Genomic DNA, 20,511 nt, shown 5'->3' on the forward strand with positions numbered 1-20,511 from the left:
AAGCCCTTGTTTATACTTAAAAGTCTAACTGAATAACTAAGGGAGTGTATATATAATGAAATTTTGTTTTTAGTCCTGGGTAGTGATGGGGTTTCATCATTTGGTATCTTTAGAAATTTGAAGTAGCAAATAAATGAATAAATTAGTTAAACTTGTTTTTTTTATGTTTTTTTATTAGGCTTGTGCATAACCGGTGCACTATAACCAGTTATGGAACCGACCCGCATTAAATAAAAATAACCGGTTTTTTTAAATTGGTTGAGAAAATTGAACCACTTCTATTATTTAAATTAATCCAATTAAGACCCATTTCAAAACTGATTTTAAATCAGGTCGACCCAAACCAACCCGTTTACATGACACGACTCATCGACCATCGTTCCTAATCGAATCATATTTTTCTTCACTGTTCATAGCTCATCGTTCCCAATCGAACCCTAATTTCACAGTTCACCATCTAAATCATTTCTCTTCAGTCTCACTCTTCATTTCTCCTCCTCCTCTCTCCTCTTCAGCTCATGAACTCAGTTCACCATCGATTAATAATTCAAATGTTTGTGTTGTGAAAGAGGGGTTCGGTTTTTCGAGTTAGGCTAGTGAAGAGGGGTTCGGTTTTGAAAAGCGACGGTCGGAGATTGAGTTGAGGAATAGAAGGAGGCAGTGATTTTTTGAAGAAACGTTCCGTAGGTAATAATTATTTTGAGAACTTCTTCAGTTAAATCATGTTTGTTTTTATGTCTTACTCTCTTCCCCTTATTTTGTGATTTTGTTGGACTCTGTAATGTTTTAAGTTGCATGAGGGTATGTTGTTTATAATTCAGATATTCCTTAGAGTTTCTGAATCAGTTGTGGTCTGAATGTTCCTTTCTGTTGTATTCTCCTAGTTCTAATGATGTGGATTTATAAGTGGTATCTTAACCTTACACAAAGGTTGCATAAATTTTGGGGTTAGCCCAACAGTGGAAACTCGTTATTATAGCTTATCAAAGGAACAAGATGAAACTTACAATGATTGGAATCCGATTTTTTATTTTATTTTATTTTTTTTCCTTTTCATTTATCTTTATGAAACTTATATTAATATGCTGTTGCACTTTCTTGTTAGTTGGGGTTGTCCAAAAAAGTGGCAAGGGCACATGGGTAGCCATGTTAGGTAATAAATAATTTGGAGAAGTTTGACATGGTTTTCCATTACTCAAATGGAGTACTACAAAGCAAAGGATATCCTACACTTTGTCCTACATTTGAATTTTGTGCTTCTTTGTCCTACATTTGTGAGTTCTTTTTGTGTTTTTTTCTCCTACACTTATTTTGGATTATTATTTCGGGAACATCATATTCGGACTGGCTGTGGTTCTGTATCTGTCATAGTCTATGGGGATCATGACAAACCAGCTCTGATCACTTCTCCAGATTTAGCACTTAATCGTAAGTGGAGTCAATTCATTTTGCTTCCACTTGTTGTGTTAATTTGTTGTTTGATTTGATTATTGTACTTTTTTGAAATATGACAATTATTAATCCAAAATTGACTTCGTGTTTTAGAAGTTCGGTGAAAATAGTTAGTAGAATCCAGCTTCACCTGCTACATGATGTAATGTAAAACTAACTTGTTAGTTTCGTTGTTGCTTCTGCAGTTTTACTGGTTCAAGCGGTGATAGACTGATAGGATAGTTTTTGACATTTTGTAATGAACATGCTTGCTGCTGTAGTGAACCTCAGCGATTATTGGTATTGGGGCGTTTATTCATCTAACCCCCTTCCATTTTTCAGTTTCAAATATTGCCTCTACTACTTGTGCCTTCAGAGTTTCTAAGGCTTATGTTAAAATTCAGACCTATTTGAAAAAATCCTGCTTGCTTTTATTTTATACAAACTGCATTATCCTTTTTTGCCTACTTAAAGAAGCTGCCATACAAATTAATAATTATGGTATCTGTATCTCAGAAATCCTGATCTATTTTATTTTATTTTAATTATTTTGTGTGGGTCGTTTGGGTAAATGGTTATTGTTTTATTAACAGAAACGTTACTCAGTTCCAGATCTCAAATAGAGAACTTTATTTATTGTTTGGATTCTAACTTATTTTTCTGTTGTATTTCTTTACATGCTTGTTCTAGTCAGCTTCTGCCTTTGCACCAATAGCAAATCCTACAAATTGTCCTTGGGGAGAGAAGGCATTCACTTGCGATAGTTATAGTTCTGCAAATAGAGGAGGTAAATTCTCATTATTTTTGCTTTGAATTCGGAACGGAACAATTTGATGTTTGTTTTGTGTTTGTTGATGTACCTGAAACATGTATTAATCCTGATTTTAAACGAATTTCATGCATGTTATGTCAGTGAGTACTGAGCAACGAATCACTCTGAAATCTTTTATGTAATTTTAAGCATTTCTTTCATTAATTTCTGCTCTCTTGCTCATCATTCTGTTTAAGGCTTCTCTTGCTGTAATCTTCTTACTTAATAGTCTAATTTGGATTGCGTAATGTAAGTGCTTAATCTGCGCTGTTTTGGATAATAAAATTAATTAAGGTATCAAAATTGTATGGTGCTCTACACCTTGAACACCTGATCCCCATATTTTTTTTTTTTTTTTTTGCAGAGATGGTTTCCCAACAAGATGCTACCTGTTCGACCTCAGTTGCCCTTAATATTGATTGACTATTGTGTATTTTCAGTTGAATTGTGCTTCAAAAATTAGTTGTACTTTCGGTTTCTATTTTGATGATTTTGTTAAGCTACTATGGTTGGTTTTATGATTGGTTAGTACTATTGTGTATTTTCAGTTGAATTATGGCTGCAAGTGACTTAGAATCTACCCTTTTGTTTATTGATTTTATCCTAGCTACAAGATATTCTGAAAGCCTACTCCTTGATTTTAGCTTGATTGTAGCATGTGTCACTATTCTACTATTATCAGCCACTACATGAGAATTTTGGTCTCTCTGCAATGTGGGCTGTGATGACTGTAGTGGTAGTTTTTTAGTACACTGTTGGTAAGTTTGTGCATATTTGTATCTGGATTTCGTGAATAAAGTTAGAAACACTTGGTGACTTCTTAGAAGGTTAGATGATTTAAGAAAAATCACGTGAATAAAGTTATATAAATTGCGTTTACCACTACATGCAGCAGAGCTTGCTCTTTGATGATAGTTTGAAGGTAACTTTGATCCAGTGCTTCCTCTTTCTTTTAAACTGTAGTTGATAGCCCTGGTTCAGAACCAGTTATAAGATTTGTGCAACCTTACCGTTTGCTGTGAAACATAGCACAATTGAACATTGCTTCTGATACTTTTACATTAACCAAAAATCCTAGTCAATATTGCATCACTTTGTTATATCTCAGTGAATAACTATTATTGTCTGCAAATTCTATTATGATATTATTTCTTGTTCGACATTTGTTGTGCGGCATTGAAAAATTTATATATGTAGTACTGATGATCTAAAGATGACTGCTGGCAATCACTGCTTGAGTTTGCCTGTTAACTCAGATTGTAAAATATGACAAATCTGTGTATCCCGTGTCTTGCCTTGACTATGCTTCATTCATTTTCATATTATATCTAAAGAACTGAAAATTGTTCATATATATTTATATGCATGAATGAAATAAACTTCTTTTTTTAATTTCATACATGATTAATATTATTTTATTCCTCTATACAGGGCTTCTCAGGCAGCCAAAGTGGGGTCATCTGAAGGATTTGCACAGAGCAATAAAACTCTGTGAACCTGCTTTGGTATCTGGAGATCCTACTGTAACACGGCTTGGAAACTATCAAGAGGTATAACTTGAATTTTTTATCTGAGAATTAACAATCCTATCTTAAATTCTTTGTAAGCAAACTAAATTTTAACTTTCATTACTAATATACAGGCTCATGTCTTCAAATCAAAATCTGGAGCTTGTGCTGCATTCCTTGCAAACTATAATCCACAATCTTATGCAACAGTGGCATTTGGAAATCTTCATTACAACTTGCCTCCTTGGTCTATTAGCATTCTTCCGGACTGCAAGCACACTGTTTATAACACTGCAAGGATGAGAAAAAAATGAAACAAACCTTTATTTCAGATGACTTTACAATGTAGATTTTGTTACTGTTAAGCTTGATCAAGTGTATGCAATTGATTTTGATTGAATAATTTTCTGTAATTGTTAATTTTATGCAGTTGTAGTTTTGTGAGTTACATGTTTCATGAAAGTAGACATATACAAAAGAGAAGGAATGATTTTTGTTTTGTGGTCTTATTTAAATTTACATGCTCTTGTTTGACTATAGTTTCATTTACAGTGAAGAGAACATTGTTCTTTTCAATAATTTACCAGTGGCTGATTTTAGCAATAATGATAATTCCAAATCCCTGTACAGGTTAGGTTGGCACAGATGAAGAATATGTAAACTACCAAAGAGGAAGTACTGAACAATATCCAAATGTTGATAACTACCAAAATCGAGAAAAATCTTTTAAAAAAAATTATTCTTTAAAACCGGTTCAGAACCGGTTCGGAAGTGGTTCTAGTTCAGTTCATAAGTGGTTCGGGTTGAACCGGTTCTGAACCGGTTTTGACCCGAACTGAACCAGTTTCATTTTCAAAAAAACCGACCAAAGAACCGAACCGGTTTTTAATCGGTTCAGTTTGGTTCTCCAAAAAATCCGGTTTGGGTCGACCCATGCCCATCTCTACCGATGGCAGAAGTGCATGTGTTAAGTGAAAAATTTAATAAACATTATGAGAAATTGAAATTAAATGAGTTTTTTTTCGAAGCAGAGTGAGATGTTGTAGGGCTGAGAGAAGAATGAGTGTTAGTCTCAATAAAGCATTGTGAGAATGGGTGATAGTTTGCAACAAGAGAGAAAGACGAGATTTCACAATTATTTTTAAAAAAATGCAAATATTTTTTTTTGAAAAATTATAAACTTTTTTTATAAATTAATAATATCCAGAAAGTAAATAGAAATTAAAAAATATTATATATATATATACATATAACAATATTAAATAAAAAAATAAAATAATAAATTGTGGAGGCTTAAAATCTGCTAGAAATTACATTACATGGTGGAGGCTTTTTTGACCTCCACTAATAACCTATATTTCTGTAGTGGGGAGTGTTAGAAATAAAAATATTATCTATATTTATTACATTCTTAATCTGTAATTAATTATATAAAGAGCTCTCTTGGACAATTATACAACACATAATATACGACATTCATATTCCATATTTTTAAGTATATGCATTATATTTTATTTGTGTCATTAATTGGAAATTCTTTTTATCTAATTATCCATTGGAGCTTGTTGAATTCTGAATTATAACTTATTTTTATGATAATTTGTCTTTCACTTTGCCTTATTTATGGGATAAATGTCATCAACACAGCACTGGGAAATAACAACTTATTAAATATTAGAATGCCAAAGTTTTACCTTATATTATATAATTTTTTTTAATTCTATTAAAGCAATATAAGATCTAGATCTTTCCTTTTAGTATTCTTCTGCTATATACGCACTAATGTAATATCATCGGTAATTGGATCAGCCACACCTGATTAGAAGTAATAGAACTGAAGTGTAATTGTCATAATTCACCAGCTAATCATCCAACTAAATGTAACAAACAAAGGTGTATTGAGCACCCAATAGGTTTGGTTCCAGAGGAAACAACAGAAAACAAAAAAGGTCAGTAGATAGAGTAGATAAAAACGTCTAGAGGAAAATGCATTTTCCTGTACTTCTACTAGACATCTCTTGGCTGGGCAGCAAGATAGGCAGCAAGAGCTTCTAAACTGAGTTTGCCATTGCGACTGTCTAAGGAATTGAAGATTTGGCTTATTTCTTGAATGTTTTGCTCCGTCGTTACACTTCCCCTTTGCTTTAGAATTTGTAAGATAAACTCAGCTTTACTGCATACATAAAAGGAAAAGGTTATCAACATGAAATAAAAGGAAAATGTTTTTGTGATAAAACTTAAAATTTATGAACAAATATCAGCTGTCTATACATGTTTACTTTCTCAGTCGGAAAAGTATTATAATGTATTTATATTTCTTTAAATATTGTCATGCTTTGTGTACCTGTGATTGTCACAGAGGAAACATAGTGTATAGACAGCTGAGAAAGTAAACATGAATAGCATAGGTTAAAGGAAAATCATACCAGATCGATTTGTCCATATCAATGTCAGCCTCCAATACTTGTCTTGGTATTGTGATCCTCCTAGTGTTAGTAGTGAGCCAATCTATACCACTGCCAATGAGGTAATTAAATGTTCTCCTTACTATCAGTATGCATCCAAATAGCCAAATAAATGCGAAGCATCTTCCGTTTAGTGTTTGGAACGATAAATCTCCATATCCAACTGTGGAGATAGATACCATGGTGAGATAGAAACTATCGACCAAATTCTTGTGCTCAAAATAATGCACTCCAATTAGTCCTATAGCAATCCAGAGAATGATAATCCCTAAAGCCATGCAAATCCTGAATCGTGTCCTGAATCTTACTTCGTGTATGTCCACCATGCATATGAATATCAATAAGCATTTGTATTTTTGTATTATTCTGCACAATGCCGCCTCCAATTTATAACAAATATATTCCATCGTCTTTTCGACGAGAGGACCATAGATCCAAAAACCCAGCAATGTATAAAAACTTGTAAAGACCTTCATACTTGTATTTTTTGGTGTGATATCTCCATATCCGTTTGTAGATAGTGTTACCATTATGAAGTAAATGCCATCTACAAAATGTTTTGTGTAACTGCGATTGAAATTGTGACTTGTCAAGTACACACTCAATCCAATTGCTATATAGAGCATAAGAGCACCAATAGACCAGATTAGCCGAATACAAGGACCAGTGTCATCTAATGACACCATTACAACACTCACTCTGTTTGCATTCCCAACTTCAGCAGCCACATTAGGATTCTCATTACCATCAGCTTGACCTTGTCCCACCAAATCCCTAGCTAGCTGTATCTCTTGAGCTTGATGAGCCATGAGACCTGTTGGATTCCAAACAATTAGAATGTGAGAAAATGAAGAAAAAAGAAGAATATATATAAGTCGCAACTGAAAGCAGTAATAATTCATGTTTCTAAAGATGGAAATAGAAATGAGGAATGCAAAGTGGTATATGCATTGGTTTTGCCAGACAGAGCATATAGGTTAGTGGGAAGCTGCTGCTCTTGGTGGAGCAGGGACTTCTAATGGGGCTGAGACTAATGGTGCAACGGTAATGGAGCTATGATGAATGCAAACCTTTTGTATGAAACTCTCGCTTGTCAAGAAGTTTTTTTTTTTTCAATCCCCCCTTTTACTGAACCGTCCCCTTGTTTATATAGCCCTTCATCAACATAGTTTTTTGTGTTTGCTTAACGTTTGATTCCCCTCTACTCCATCCCATTGGTGGTCAGGCAAGCTGCTATTCCTTTGGGCAGAGAGATAGTATTGACTCATCCTCTTTGGTATTTGTTCTTCAAGGTGCTTTCTGTAGGTTTCAAATGCTTGTCTCTCTTTGGTATAACTTTGTTTGGTAGCATTAAACTCCTTTGTTTTTTCTTCAACAATGGGGGGCAAAGTCATTTTCAGCATGCTACACTCTTCCTCAACCGTCCTTTGGTCTTGTTTTTTAGCCTTTGCATCGTGTATCCAAAAGAGGAAGGGTGTTTTACTGTGAAGAATTGTCTGCTCTTATTTGTTCCTTGTGTCAAACATTGAAGTGGCTGAACATAAGGATATTTGTCTTCTTCAAGAGAGACAACGACCAAGAGAAATTATAGCCATCTTCATTGGACATGCCTTTCTGAATTTTCTGAAATTTCCCTTCTTATGCTTATTACTTTTTCTGAATAAAATAAAGATGCTGTCGAATGGTCACGTTATCTTTCCCTTCTTAAGCATCCTCAATTTGATGGAGTGCGTGATCTTTCCATCAGTAACCAGTTATTAGAGAAGTGTAAGCATCCTCAATTTGATGGAGTGTGTTAGGGACGTGCCTAACAAGAGAGAGAAGATCAGAAAGTAACAGAAGAGATGATATTAAAATGCAGTAAAGGTATCAGTTACACTACAATCCTATTTATACTTCTCTTAACAACTCCTGCTATCAGTATTGAAACCCACCATGACACGTCTGCAACTAATAACCACAACGTGTAACCTTCCTAATTACAATTGTAACTGACGTGGGGTCCTACCCCAATGAAATCAACCATGGGATTCTCATATTATATATTATTTGCTCATGCACATTATACTTAATTATAAGTTGTGCACATTATACATGGTTATACCCCTTAAAACAAATCTGAAGCCCTTCAAATTTTTACTATTTCCATGCTTTGATTTCTAATCGGTTGAAGTCATCAATCAAAGTCATTCAAACTGACAAGGGTGGGGGACTTTTGCTCTTCCACTCAACTCTTTAATAAACTAGGCATTGTTCATTGTGTAGCCTGCGCTCACACTTATGATCTAAATGATGTTGTGGAAATAAAAAACAGACACATAGTAGAGACAGGCCTATGCCAGGGTAAAACAAAAACAAAAACAAAAAGAGAGCAGCAAATCACATAAAGCAGAGGAGGACAATTAGAGATCAGGCCTTTGGTTATAAAGACAAAAGTCTTTAATGCTGAAGTTGCAAATAGAACTAAGCAAAAATGAGAACAGAAAAAGAGACCTAAGGATGATCATCAAAATAGAGAGTGGAAGGAGTTTCTTTGCTTGAGGGAGACAATACTGCAATATTCAGAGGCTGCATCATTTCAGACTTTAAGATCAGATACATCAGGTTTATAAAAAACAGACACATAGTAGAGACAGACTTATGCCTCTTTACCAATGAAATCTTGGGAACCAACAATGAACTTACAGCAAAAGGGGCAAAATCAGAACATACCTTTCTTCTTGTTCTTTATTGAGATGTATGTATTGAAGATGAAATGGATTCCTATACGAGCCAAAACTTCTTTTTCTTTTGAAAAAGAAAAAGAAAAATACAACACTGATGTGAACTGTATAAGTAAAAAAGTAAATCTGAACGTGGCTGTATCACAAAAGTGGCTGTATCCCGTAAATCTGAACGTGACTGTATCCCATACAACGTTTTCTTTTGGGTAAAACTGTATAAGTAAAAAAGTAAAAGTAATTTTTTTTAAATCTCGTAAATTTTAAAAGAGGTAAAAGTAAAAAGTAAAAAAGAAATTTTAAATCTCCTTTATTTTAACATAGGTAAAACAGTAAAAAATATTTTTTACCCCTATTCATCAATTAGACAATCAGATATGAGATGAAAATTTAGACAATCAGACACGATAATATTTTTTTTAGAGCAACTGCATTTTTTTTTTGTATTAAAGTTTAATTTTTTTTTGTCTTTTTTATTATTCAAGGCTTTAAGTATTTATTTTTTCTCTGATTATTTTTGTTTTTACATTTATGTTTTATATTTATGTTTTTTTTGTTAGACTTTTAATTTTCTGTTTTAACTTTTATCTACATTCTGCAAATGATTATTTTATTTATTTTTTACTGTTCAATTATTTATTTTCTCTCCATTTATTTTTGTTTTTGTACTTCTGTTTTGTTATATTAATATATTCATATTTTCTGTGGAGGTCTTTGACTCTCATAAAAGACATTTGTGACATTCACTCAGACCCCCAGTTCTGCCATCGCCACAACATAGTTTGTAGGGTCTTTGTGTACAACGTCACAATTTGTTGATATATTTTCTGGAAGTTCCAAACCTCCACAAATATTGCACTTCTTGGAAGGTATAAAGCTCCACAAATAATATGGTAAGTTGAAGTTCAAAGTTACAAAATTAAGTTGTAGTTGTGCTGAAACTTTTTAAGAACACTAACACTTATAGATATCATCCGAAAATCATGAAGAAAGAAAATGTTATGCAAATTAAATTATACTTCGAACAGTGTTTGTATTAAAACCCCTCCAAAAGCATCTGAACTAAGGGAAGAAGTGAGTAAGTATAAAGCTCACAAATAGTAACATTATAACAAATAACAATTTATTATTTACATGAATATTGACTATATTTTGGAATCCAATCAACTAGACAAACCTTTACATCACTATAACAATCAACAAGACTTATCATTGTACAACCAATTTGCAGCCAAGTGAAGACTGATAATAACTATATTAACCAAATCAATCCAATTGTGCTTGTATCCAGTTAATACGTAAGGATTGCTCATGATAACAAATCTAGCACTAGCCTTTTGCTCAGCAACAATACTAATTGCAGTAATATTCTTGATCAACACATGAACCTGCGGCCTCTATAAGTCCATCGGGATGAGCTTTTACATTAGTTACTCGCTCTGCTTCCAACTGTGATTCCAGAAAACCATCTTTTGCCACATTACCTCCTCTAGTACCATGCGAAAGTTACTTGGTTTGCTCTTGTACAACCGGATCTGCCCCTGGAACCTGAAAAAAAAAGCATAAATATTTATTCATTAAATGCCCAATATTCTTACAGAAAACAACTGCAGCCAGTATCGTTTAACCACACACCTGTCCATGAATTCCAAAAATGGAAATATCATTCCCTACATCACCTAGGTCCACAGGTGAAATTCAGAATGTTTAGAAATTCTAAAATAAACCCACTTACCATGCTGAAACGGACCATACAAAGTATATCCTAAGAAGATACAGAGACTTAATTGTTATCAGGTGTGCAGTCATGATTAAGAATATGTGATGCATAGCATAATAAACAAACAATGCTGCTCCCAAAAGTTTGAGACAGGTTGACTAATTACCAATTAACCAACCGTCAATTTGATCCAAAGTTTGCAGGCATCAAGTTTTGGAACAAAAGTAAAGAATATTAAAATGATATCTTAATTTTAGAGTTAAGAAACTTTAAAACACCCATATTGAGTTCAGTATCAGATAAAGAGGTGGGCACAATGCCATAAATGTAGAAGATAAGAAGAAGACTACCTTTTTAATCAAGAAAAGCACCCATAGCTTGACAGAGCCCCACTGTAGTTATTTTGTTTTATTTGATTGATTATTATTACCTTGGCCTTATATTTTTCGTAAAGGTCATAATGATTGGGACTAAGATTTTATAAACATCCTTTATAAAATCTTCCCATTTGGGATTCAATGTAGAAACCAAACTCGCTTTTAATTGGTTCTTGAGGCAAAGATAAAGTCAATAAAAATAACCCCTAGGTCCACAGGTGAAGAGACTGCACTTGACATTAAACAGGAAGCAGAAAATTACCATATAGTGGGCAAGCTCAGTAGCCATGTGAATATCACTACTTGCTCCTGTTGTGATGTGATCCAAACTATAGGGACAATGCAAGAAGAGAATCAATTTGCCGATAAATATCCAAATCACCAGCTCACAACTGGTTGATCAACTAACTATTCATCAGTGTCATCCATTTTTTATATATATATATATATATATATATATAAAGATTAGTGTCTTTCCATGAGTGGATGGAATTTCCGAGAGTTCAGTTCTCAGAATTTTCAACTTTGGAGATTTTCATTGCGATGAGTAGGCTTGGAAACAACCTTATAACATGAAATGACAGCTACATGGACAAGTATGGAATTTTAAAATAATGTAGGACAAAAGTTTCATATACAAAAATTTGAGATGACAAAAAACTGTAGTGACTTAAACCCATACATTAATCATATATGCCACGATCCATAAGTTAACTTGCTAAACCAGATTTCCTAACATGTATACACTTACTTTTTTTTACTCTTCTGATATGAACATTGCTAAACCACGTCCTTGGCTAGCAGAGTTTTTCCAGTTCCCGGTGGTCTTGTCAAGAGAATCCCCTGGAAAAAAAAATGTTCAAGGCTCACTTGATGATAAAAAAAATCAAATCCTTAATTTCCAATGCACATTAAAAAGCATGGCATTTTATAATTAGACAAGCAAGTTCATCAGCATAGCAGCAGGCAATGAAAGCCACTAAAAAGAATCCATAATATTGTGGTGAGCCTGGTGACCAAATGCTAGCATGTTTATTCCTATAAAAACAATTTGCGTATGGAGATAGTATAAATATGATATCAGCTCATACACAGGGATGGAAACCTAATCCTCATACAAAGAATTTATAAAAAGGAGATTGATATCACACATATAATTCATGAGTAATGAATGCTCAATGCAAAAACAAACAAAACTTGACAAGGTTTTAAGCCCATGATTATTGGGAAAATGTTAAAGGTATAGGTGTCAAAACTTAATCATGGTTTCTCTAAAATCTATTATGAATATCAGGAATATCTCTAATGGTTAATCTGTTTTACCATGATGTCATAAGCAGAGCACACGTCTTTCATGTAGTGATACATGCATGATTAACGTATCTGCTATTCTTGTTCAAGTTTGAAAAAAGATTTTACTTTACACTGCACTTGAAATTATCAATAAATTTTAAAATTCTTCATCAGCTAAGTATTTATAACATGTGTTGAGATATATAATCCCACATTGGTTGTATATGCAACTAATGTGAAGTTTATAAGGCCTTGGGCACTCCCACCCTTTGAGCTAGCTTTTGGGGTGGTGTATCCCAAGGTTCTTTACAAGGTATCAGAGCCTCGCCGCCCCCCACTCTCTCTTGTGGCGTTTCTTAGGACAGGTAGGCTGGGCCTGTTGCATTGTCCACTCTTCAAGCCCAATGGGCTCTTGTGTGAGGGGGCGTGTTGAGATATATAGTCCCACATTGGTTGTATGTGCAACTAATGTGGAGTTTATAAGGCCTTGGACACTCCCACCCTTTGAGCTAGCTTTTGGGGTGGTGACCTCAAGGTTCTTTACAACATGTATCATAGATTCTATATTTGACTATCATCACATGCTTCCTAACATAAAAGCAAGCCATAACAAAAATGTTATAAGATTCACAAGGAACAAGAATTAGTCTTCATAACCCAGTTGGGGTAATGATGAGTAAAGCAAAAGTCCTCATACAAAGAAATCAGCCAATTCATTTAAAGGAGAAAATATAAGCAAAAGTTGTCATGTAGAAAAATTGAACAAAAAGACAAACCACGTCAGACCTTTGGCAACTTTCCTCCAAGGGGAGTAAATTTAGTTGGATTTTTTAGGTACTCCACAACTTCCTCAAGCTCTTGCTTTGCATCATCACAACCTTTCACATGCTTAAATGTTTGACATTCTGTGAGAGAGAGAGAGAGAGAGAGAGAGAGAGAGAGAGAGAGAGAGAGAGAGAGAGAGAGAGAAATTATATAAGGCTTTGTGGAAAAGAATTCTGGTATGATCTACAAACAAGATCTCTAATACAAATAAATAAATAATTTTTTTTGGAACGTCTCAAAAGGAAACAAAAGAATAAAGAAGAACACCAGACTAACTCCTCAAGAATCTAATACCCATAGAGTCCAAATAAAACTCCCGTAGTAGGGAACAGACTTTAAATGACCCAATTCATAGAATTAAATATACTTCAGAACTTGTTCAAAGGTCAATGAAATAACATGTTATGAATAATTGATAAGCGAGGACTGTTTTATTTGGATTAAAAAAAAGATTGTGCGTGTATTGCATTATTCATTAACCAATTGAACTTACAACGTTCTCATCCAAACTTTTAAGCGACTGCCCAAATTTGTAGCTGATTAATTGTTATTTGCTAAGCAACAAATCATCTAATTTTCAAGAAACAAAGAATTGACTATTTTGGCATATTATATGAATATGATTCATGTTAGTCAGAATACATCTTAAAAAGTCAACCGTTTTTGGCTTCACTTCCTTATTTAGTTCCTTGGGGACATAGGAAGCTATGAAGAACCGATACTCCTTAATTTTTTTTTTCAACGCGTATCGGACACGTATCCTTTGGTAATTGACATCCTGTATCATCGAGAACGTATCGAAAACGCGTATCGGTGCTTCATAGATAGGAAGTACTTGAGCCAATACCTGAAGTTCCAATCCCACCCAAGCTTCCTATGTATTTTTGAAGTGCAACAACACCCATAACCCGAAAGGCATATATATTTCATAAGATAACAAATGAAGCTTTCAGGTATGAGCAGGGAGAGAGAGAGTGAAAGAGAAGAGAACTAAAGGTTCATACCAGATCATTAATCCCACAGAAGCAGTAAGTAAAATAGCTGAGAGAGAATCTGTTAGGAAATGTGATTTATTTGATTCCTTTGGATCAACCTAAAGAAGGAAACAACTCAATTAGATTCCCAACACAAACAAACAAATAAAATATTCTCTAAACTAAAAAGTTAATAACTAAAATTATCAAGCAAACAGAACATTTTTTTGCAATAATTGTTACCATAACCACATGTAGTGGTTGCTTCTCAGACATTCCAGGGGTAAGTATAGGCTAATATGAGTTACCTGATGCATGCTTCTTCAACTCTTGCAACTGCAAAAATATATTTACTATTACTACCATTGCTCCCGATATAATGAATGTAAATTATGAACTAAAAATGTCATTCAAATGGCGGTGCCCCTAACTGAATGCGAAATTCATGCGATGCGGAAAGGAAAATGAATTCCCCAATCGGAATTGAAAATGAAATCTAAATCAAACAATTAAAGAGTTTGAAAGCCCAAACTTACTCACGATTGGTCAAAAAAATATGCAAATGGCGGAGAAGAGAAGCGAGAGAAAGAGAGATAATGAGGCATGGTCACCATTTTGGCAAACGAAACACAGATCCAAACCCTAGTAAAGAAAAAGATAAATGAGGAAATTAGAACCCTAGTAGGAAAAAAGAGACGAAGGAATCAAAATTAAAAAGGCTAGTGTGTGTTACGAATAGCGGAGACTGAGAATTTGAGAACGAAGATAAAGGGCTCAGAATTGGAAAGAGGAAAAGAGCGAGAGAAAAAAATTTGTGGCGTTCGGGGATGATACTCTTTTTTATTGCATAATAAAATTTAGTATTTTAAATTTTTTTAGAACATATTAATTGATAATGTCACACGTTGTTAAGATTTATTAAATGGAGATAAAATAATATTAGGTAGAAAAACAAAAATAAATTGTGGAGGTCTAAAACCTGTCAAAAATTATATTATTTAGTGGAGATTTTTTTGACTTCCGATAAATAACCTCCATTAATCACCTGTTTTTTTTGTAGTGACACTTATTAGATTATCAGTTTTAAATCCAATGTTTCTCATTTTTTTGCTAATATTTTCCACTCTCTCCAATCTCACCAACCGAAATTCTACAATTGGATAATGCTTCTTGTAAGGCCTACATGTGACTGTAGTATAAGGTTGGTATTAATTTTGATTTAATGTGCAAGTTATATAAAGGTAATTTGGCTATAAGATAGGAAAGATGAAAATAAATAACTATTATTGATAGGTGCATTTATTATGAAGGACAATTGTTTGACATAAGGTAAAACGGAAAAATCCTCATAGTGTGCCCATAAGAATTGTATCTCATCCTTATCAAAGAGCATACAGGAAAGAAAAAAGGTCTAGGCTATCAAAAGTTTTCTGCCATTAATGATCACAATTATTCTAGGCGCTTTTGAAGATCAAAGAATCTTTTGCATGGTGGATAAAAGTTAATATCCCTAATTTTATTTATGTTTATGAAAATATGAATTTCTGAAAACCAATTTTGTTCTTTTATGATTAATCCTAAGGTAGAAGACACAAATTGTTGAATGTTTACATTTCAATGGAATTTCAACCTAGAAACGCTGCGATTAAGCGTAACTTCCCGCTACTAATTCGAGATTTGATCGAATAACAAGTACCCCACGTCCCCACCGTTTCTACCGGAAATCCTTTATCATTTGTGCTTCGTACCATGCCATGTTCCCAAAAAAGCAAAAACAACACCTAAATAATATAGCAAATCATCAATGACGGAATTGGTAGAAAACAAAAAACTTTCTATGGTTAATTTTTGAAATATCTACACGTCTACTTATTTATTTTCCTATCAAATAATTTTCGTACTGTATTTTATTTGTAATTTATCATATATAATATAATCTTACTATGATTAATGCCATTTGTTAGATATATATATATATATATATATATATATATATATATATATATAAGGGATTAGATAATTAGTTGTGTAGATATTTCAAAATAATTTATCAAACTTATTTTGATGTTCATCTTATAAATTAATACGTTAAAAAAATGTAGGATAGAATATATTGCATTGCTTAAATTAAAAAACATTTTACAAAAAGATAAAGTTTTTTCTTCAACAAGATAAGATAAGTTTTCATTGTTTAAATTCAAATATATCTAACAATAAGATAGAGTTTCCACTTCAACAATAAGATAAGATAAACTATTCAATACATAACAAGAAAATATAAAACAAAAATAAAAGCCATCACGTATGACATGGAAGCATTGCAAAGGGTTCTAAACATTCAACACAACTGTCTCTATTTTTTTTCCACCCTAATCATGTTTTCGTTTGGAAACCTTCTCTTTTTTCTCATACTCTTCACACACATCTTTGTTTCTCACACTTTCAATGAACCAAAGCCATGCAGTTCATACACTTTTCCTAATCACATTAACTATGCAGCATGCAAGGATTTGCAATTTTTGAAATCCTCTATGCACTGGAATTACTATCCATCCTCAAGAACAGTTGATGTTGCTTTCAAGAAGGAAAACACAACGGACTCTAGTTGGATTGCTTGGGCCATCAACCCCACCTCAAAGGGTATGGTTGGTTCCCAAGCATTTGTGGCTGTTCCAACATCTTATGGGACTTTCAAAGCCTATACCTCACCAATAACAAGTTATGAAACTCTCTTGCAACACGGTAATCTTAGTTTCCCTGTTCATAATGTTTCGGCAATCTACACAGACGGCCATAAGATCATCTTTGCAAGTTTCCAACTTCCATCCAATGTGACTTTGGTGAATCACGTTTGGCAAGAAGGTTTTGCTTCGGATGATGGAACTTTAAAAGCACATTTCCTATCAGGACCTAATCTTCGGTCTTTTGGTACCTTGAATTTTATATCTGGGAATGTTTCAGAAACAGGTGTAAAAGTGAATTCCTCAAATACTACACTAAAAGACGTAACTAGTTAAACTAACTCTTTAATTTGAATTTGTTTATACTTTTATCTTCAGTTTGAAACTTTGAATGGTATAGTATGCATTAATAACAATTTTCATTTTCAGGTTCATGGAATCTTGAGTTCTTTTAGTTGGGGATTTTTAATGCCTCTTGGGATAATATTCGGCTTCATGAAAGAAATTGAATTTGATTGTGGAGCACCTGCAAGCTTTTTGCATCGAGCATGTGTATCTCTGGTATTTTTTATTGGCTCTGCTGGCTTTTCTACTGGTTTGTATATGGGAAATCATAATCATTCCGACGTTCATAATACTTCACACAGATTTATTGGGATCACTCTAATATATTTGACATATGTTCACATATGTGTTGATATATTTCTGAAGCCTGAAAATCATCACAAGTATAGAATATTTTGGAAATTTTTTCATTTTATAGTCGGTTATTCAATTTCTTTCCTAGCAATGTTGAACGGCTTCATCGGTTATGACATCCTACACCTTGATGATGACGACATCAAAGGTCTTTATTATGGGATAGTTCTGTTCTTGGCCGGATTAGCTTGGGTGGTGGAATCCGTTATCCTTGTAACTTTAATATTTGGAATTATTACAAACTTGCTTTGACCTGTATTCTTATTATTATTATTATTATTATTATTATTATTTTGGTAAAAATGTTCTTATTATTTAAATTCAATACTTATGCATTCCATTTTTTTAATGTTTGTGATATTAAATTAATTACTCGAAATACCAAGGATATATAAATGATAATTGATCGCTTTATTTAGGAAATAGGTAGTTTAGTTACATAACTGTTTAAAATGAATTTAATTTTATTGATTTGCTTAATTTTTATAGGCGGTTATATTTATCAACATGGCTTACCACACTTATTAGATTATTATTTTTAAATTCAATGTTTCTCAGTTATTGTTAATTTTTTCTTCTCTTCAAATCCATAGAAACGGAAATTCTACAATTGGATAACGCTATATATCGCTGATTGTAAGGCCTTCATGTGACTCTAAATGGTATTAATTTTGATTTAATGAATAGGTTGGCATAAAGGTAGCTCGGCTAAAGAACAAGAAAGTTAATTAAAATAGATAATTGTTTTTGATAGGTGCATTTATCATAAACGATAAGATTGTTTTTCAGAAGGATAATAAAGCGGAATTTTTTTCATAATCTGTCTATGAGAGATGTATCTCATTTTTATCAAAGAATGTATATGAAAGAAAAAAAGATTAAAGTTACAAGAAACTTTGTGCCATTAATATCATAATTATTTTGGAACTTATGAAAATCAAAGAAACAACCTCGTCATGGATAAAGGTTAATATCCCTAATTCAGTTTATGCATATGAAAAAGTGAATTTCCGATATTTAATTTTGGTCTTTTACCGTGAACCCAAAAGTGAAAAAACTCAAATGGATTGATGAATGGTTACATTTCTTCATATGGAATGTCAACCGAGAAACGCCGGGGTTAAGCGCAATTTCCTGCTACCAGTTCAAGATTTGATCGACTAACAATTACCCCACCGTTTCTATGAGAAATCCTTTGTACATTTGTGCTTTCTACCAGGCACCCCAAACAAAAAATAATAATAACCCTAATAATATATTGCAAATTATCAATGACGGAACTAGTTGGAAACAATTAATTAACTTTGGTGACCATTACGCAAACCAATTCACATATACAATTAATTTTTATTTTATTTTAAACATCCATTTCCATCATGGTAAAAAAGCACAACCATTTGCTTGAGAGCATTCATTTGTTAGCACAGTGACCTCAAGAGAATGATGGAAGAGAAGGTGACGAGGATGATAGCCCAAAAAAAAAAAAAAAAATTAACAAACGTTGATTAATTATGCTAACTGTAATAAAAGAATGATAAATCTAGCTTCTAGTAGGCATAACGGCCTCTTTATATATTACAGGTTTTATAGACAATCATGTAAATGTTATTTAAAACTAATAATACTTATGTAGTATTTTAGATTGGGTGTATCTTATATTAAAATTAAAAAAATAAGCCATTAAAATTAGTGTAATAGTAAGAGAGTTGGGTATTTGTATAATTTTACTCGTTCTTCTCACTCTTTTAAGGTTAATGCCACTTAAGTGCCACTTCCAATTTATTTTGTTCTTTTTTTTATACAATGGTAGAATTAAGACATAACCTAATATAAACTATTCAAACCCTTCACTAGTGGTAGATCAAAAAAAATTTATTTATGTCTACACATTTAACAACGGATCAAATATTTTTTTTACAAAAAGAAAATTTTAAATGCATTAAAAAACAAAAGGAAATTTGCGCTCCTTCTTATCACCAGTAACATGTTTGAAATTGTTATAGAGAAAATTTACCTACAGTGTTCACCTTTTACTCTACAAAGAAGGATAAAGTATTTATTTTATAACATGAGATTCATAATATTTTTCTTTTAACTTTTTTAACTAAAATCAAAACTTTTTTAATTATTATAATAACAAAGACTAGGATGGTCCTAGACATCTGTTTACAATAAAATTTCCAACCATAGTATAACTTTTTCTACATGTCGACGAATATGAATCTCTCTTATAACAATGCTTTCTTGTGTCGGTTTGACTATTGAAATACAAATTACTTCAAACTGCATGTCCATTTTTTCTGATGAACATAACTTTATATTAGAGATATTCGTGGTCTAGATGGGATCGGTTTTGGAAGCAAAAATCATCCGATTCGATCCAATTCAATTTTTTTCGGTTTGGATTGGATCGGTTTTCGGTTTTTGGAAATTCCTAAATTTGTTTCATAATTATTATGCAAATAACATCTTTAGTATATATTGGCTTTGTAAATTTTTTTCTTTTGAAATACAAAAGCATTAACAAACAATAATATATATATAATTTTTTTGGCAATGAGATATGAAGCTCTACACAAATAAAATTTTGTTGATGAGATGTGACTAGATTTTTTTTTGGGTTTAGTTGATGGGTCTTGAGTTTATAAATTTTTGGGATATGATTGGAGAAAGGTCCAAGTAGGTAGAGGAGAATTAATATATTGGATCAGTTTTCATCAATCAATCCGAAAACCTATCCAATCCAATTAAAATTGCTGTTTTTTTTCGATTTTCGGTTTTTCGATTTATTCGGTTATCGATTTTTCGGTTCGGTTACCGCGGTTTGAATCGGTTTGGTTCGGTTGATGAACACCCCTACTTTATATGATGGACTGATGGACATTTGTTAAGTGATGAACATATCTTTATGGATGCACATGTATAAGAAACATGCTTTGTGAGTAACATGTCGTGATATCTGATTACAATTTTTCTTTTTTCTTGTTCTTTTTTCAAAAAAATTGTG

General features: G+C 32.8%; 3 protein-coding genes and 1 long non-coding RNA gene across 13 annotated transcripts in view; 2 read left to right on the top strand and 2 right to left on the bottom strand.

The window, feature by feature from the left end:
* The first annotated feature begins 314 nt into the window (after positions 1–314).
* LOC133312047 (beta-galactosidase-like) lies at positions 315–4,229 on the top strand. Of its 4 annotated transcripts, none has more exons than XR_009751634.1 (5): positions 315–687; positions 2,122–2,218; positions 2,607–2,672; positions 3,674–3,792; positions 3,885–4,229. XR_009751634.1 is itself a non-coding variant. In XM_061513188.1 (5 exons), the coding sequence occupies exons 3-5, from the start codon at positions 2,609–2,611 to the stop codon at positions 4,062–4,064; spliced, it is 324 nt and encodes a 107-aa protein (XP_061369172.1). In that variant the 5' UTR covers positions 315–687; positions 2,122–2,218; positions 2,607–2,608; the 3' UTR covers positions 4,065–4,229. The 4 variants fall into 4 exon arrangements, 2 of the variants coding, with proteins under 2 accessions (XP_061369172.1, XP_061369180.1); XM_061513188.1 differs by having other exon boundaries at positions 2,607–2,633; XM_061513196.1 differs by having other exon boundaries at positions 2,126–2,218; positions 2,607–2,633.
* A 1,476-nt stretch (positions 4,230–5,705) lies between these two features.
* On the bottom strand, positions 5,706–7,354 carry LOC133312076 (two-pore potassium channel 3-like). Its single transcript, XM_061513221.1, has 3 exons — positions 7,286–7,354; positions 6,177–7,029; positions 5,706–5,923 (listed from the first exon to the last, which is right to left on the bottom strand). Exons 2-3 carry the CDS (start codon positions 7,022–7,024, stop codon positions 5,758–5,760), a joined length of 1,014 nt encoding a protein of 337 aa, XP_061369205.1. The 5' UTR covers positions 7,025–7,029; positions 7,286–7,354; the 3' UTR covers positions 5,706–5,757.
* A 2,653-nt stretch (positions 7,355–10,007) lies between these two features.
* LOC133311979 (uncharacterized) lies at positions 10,008–14,950 on the bottom strand. 7 transcript variants are annotated; one of them, XR_009751622.1, is made up of 8 exons: positions 14,661–14,849; positions 14,433–14,460; positions 14,155–14,243; positions 13,112–13,230; positions 11,784–11,875; positions 11,295–11,361; positions 10,571–10,614; positions 10,008–10,476 (listed from the first exon to the last, which is right to left on the bottom strand). It is a non-coding gene; the product is annotated as an uncharacterized LOC133311979 (long non-coding RNA). The 7 variants fall into 7 exon arrangements; XR_009751621.1 differs by lacking the exon at positions 10,571–10,614 and adding an exon at positions 14,858–14,950 and having other exon boundaries at positions 10,009–10,483; positions 14,665–14,766; XR_009751620.1 differs by lacking the exon at positions 10,571–10,614 and adding an exon at positions 14,858–14,950 and having other exon boundaries at positions 10,009–10,483; positions 14,661–14,766.
* A 1,549-nt stretch (positions 14,951–16,499) lies between these two features.
* LOC133312031 (cytochrome b561 and DOMON domain-containing protein At5g48750-like) overlaps positions 16,500–20,511 on the top strand; it is a 29,108-nt gene continuing 25,096 nt past the window's right edge. Inside the window, exons 1-2 of the mRNA XM_061513172.1 lie at positions 16,500–17,129; positions 17,235–17,366. Coding sequence (XP_061369156.1) covers positions 16,500–17,129; positions 17,235–17,366 — 762 coding nt within the window. The remainder of the gene's footprint in view (positions 17,130–17,234; positions 17,367–20,511) is intronic.

The sequence above is a fragment of the Gastrolobium bilobum genome, unplaced genomic scaffold, assembly GCF_033153095.1.
Source record: "Gastrolobium bilobum isolate Gb01-03AN ecotype WA unplaced genomic scaffold, APGP_CSIRO_Gbil_v1 utg12501, whole genome shotgun sequence".
NCBI classification, from domain to species: Eukaryota; Viridiplantae; Streptophyta; class Magnoliopsida; order Fabales; family Fabaceae; genus Gastrolobium; species Gastrolobium bilobum.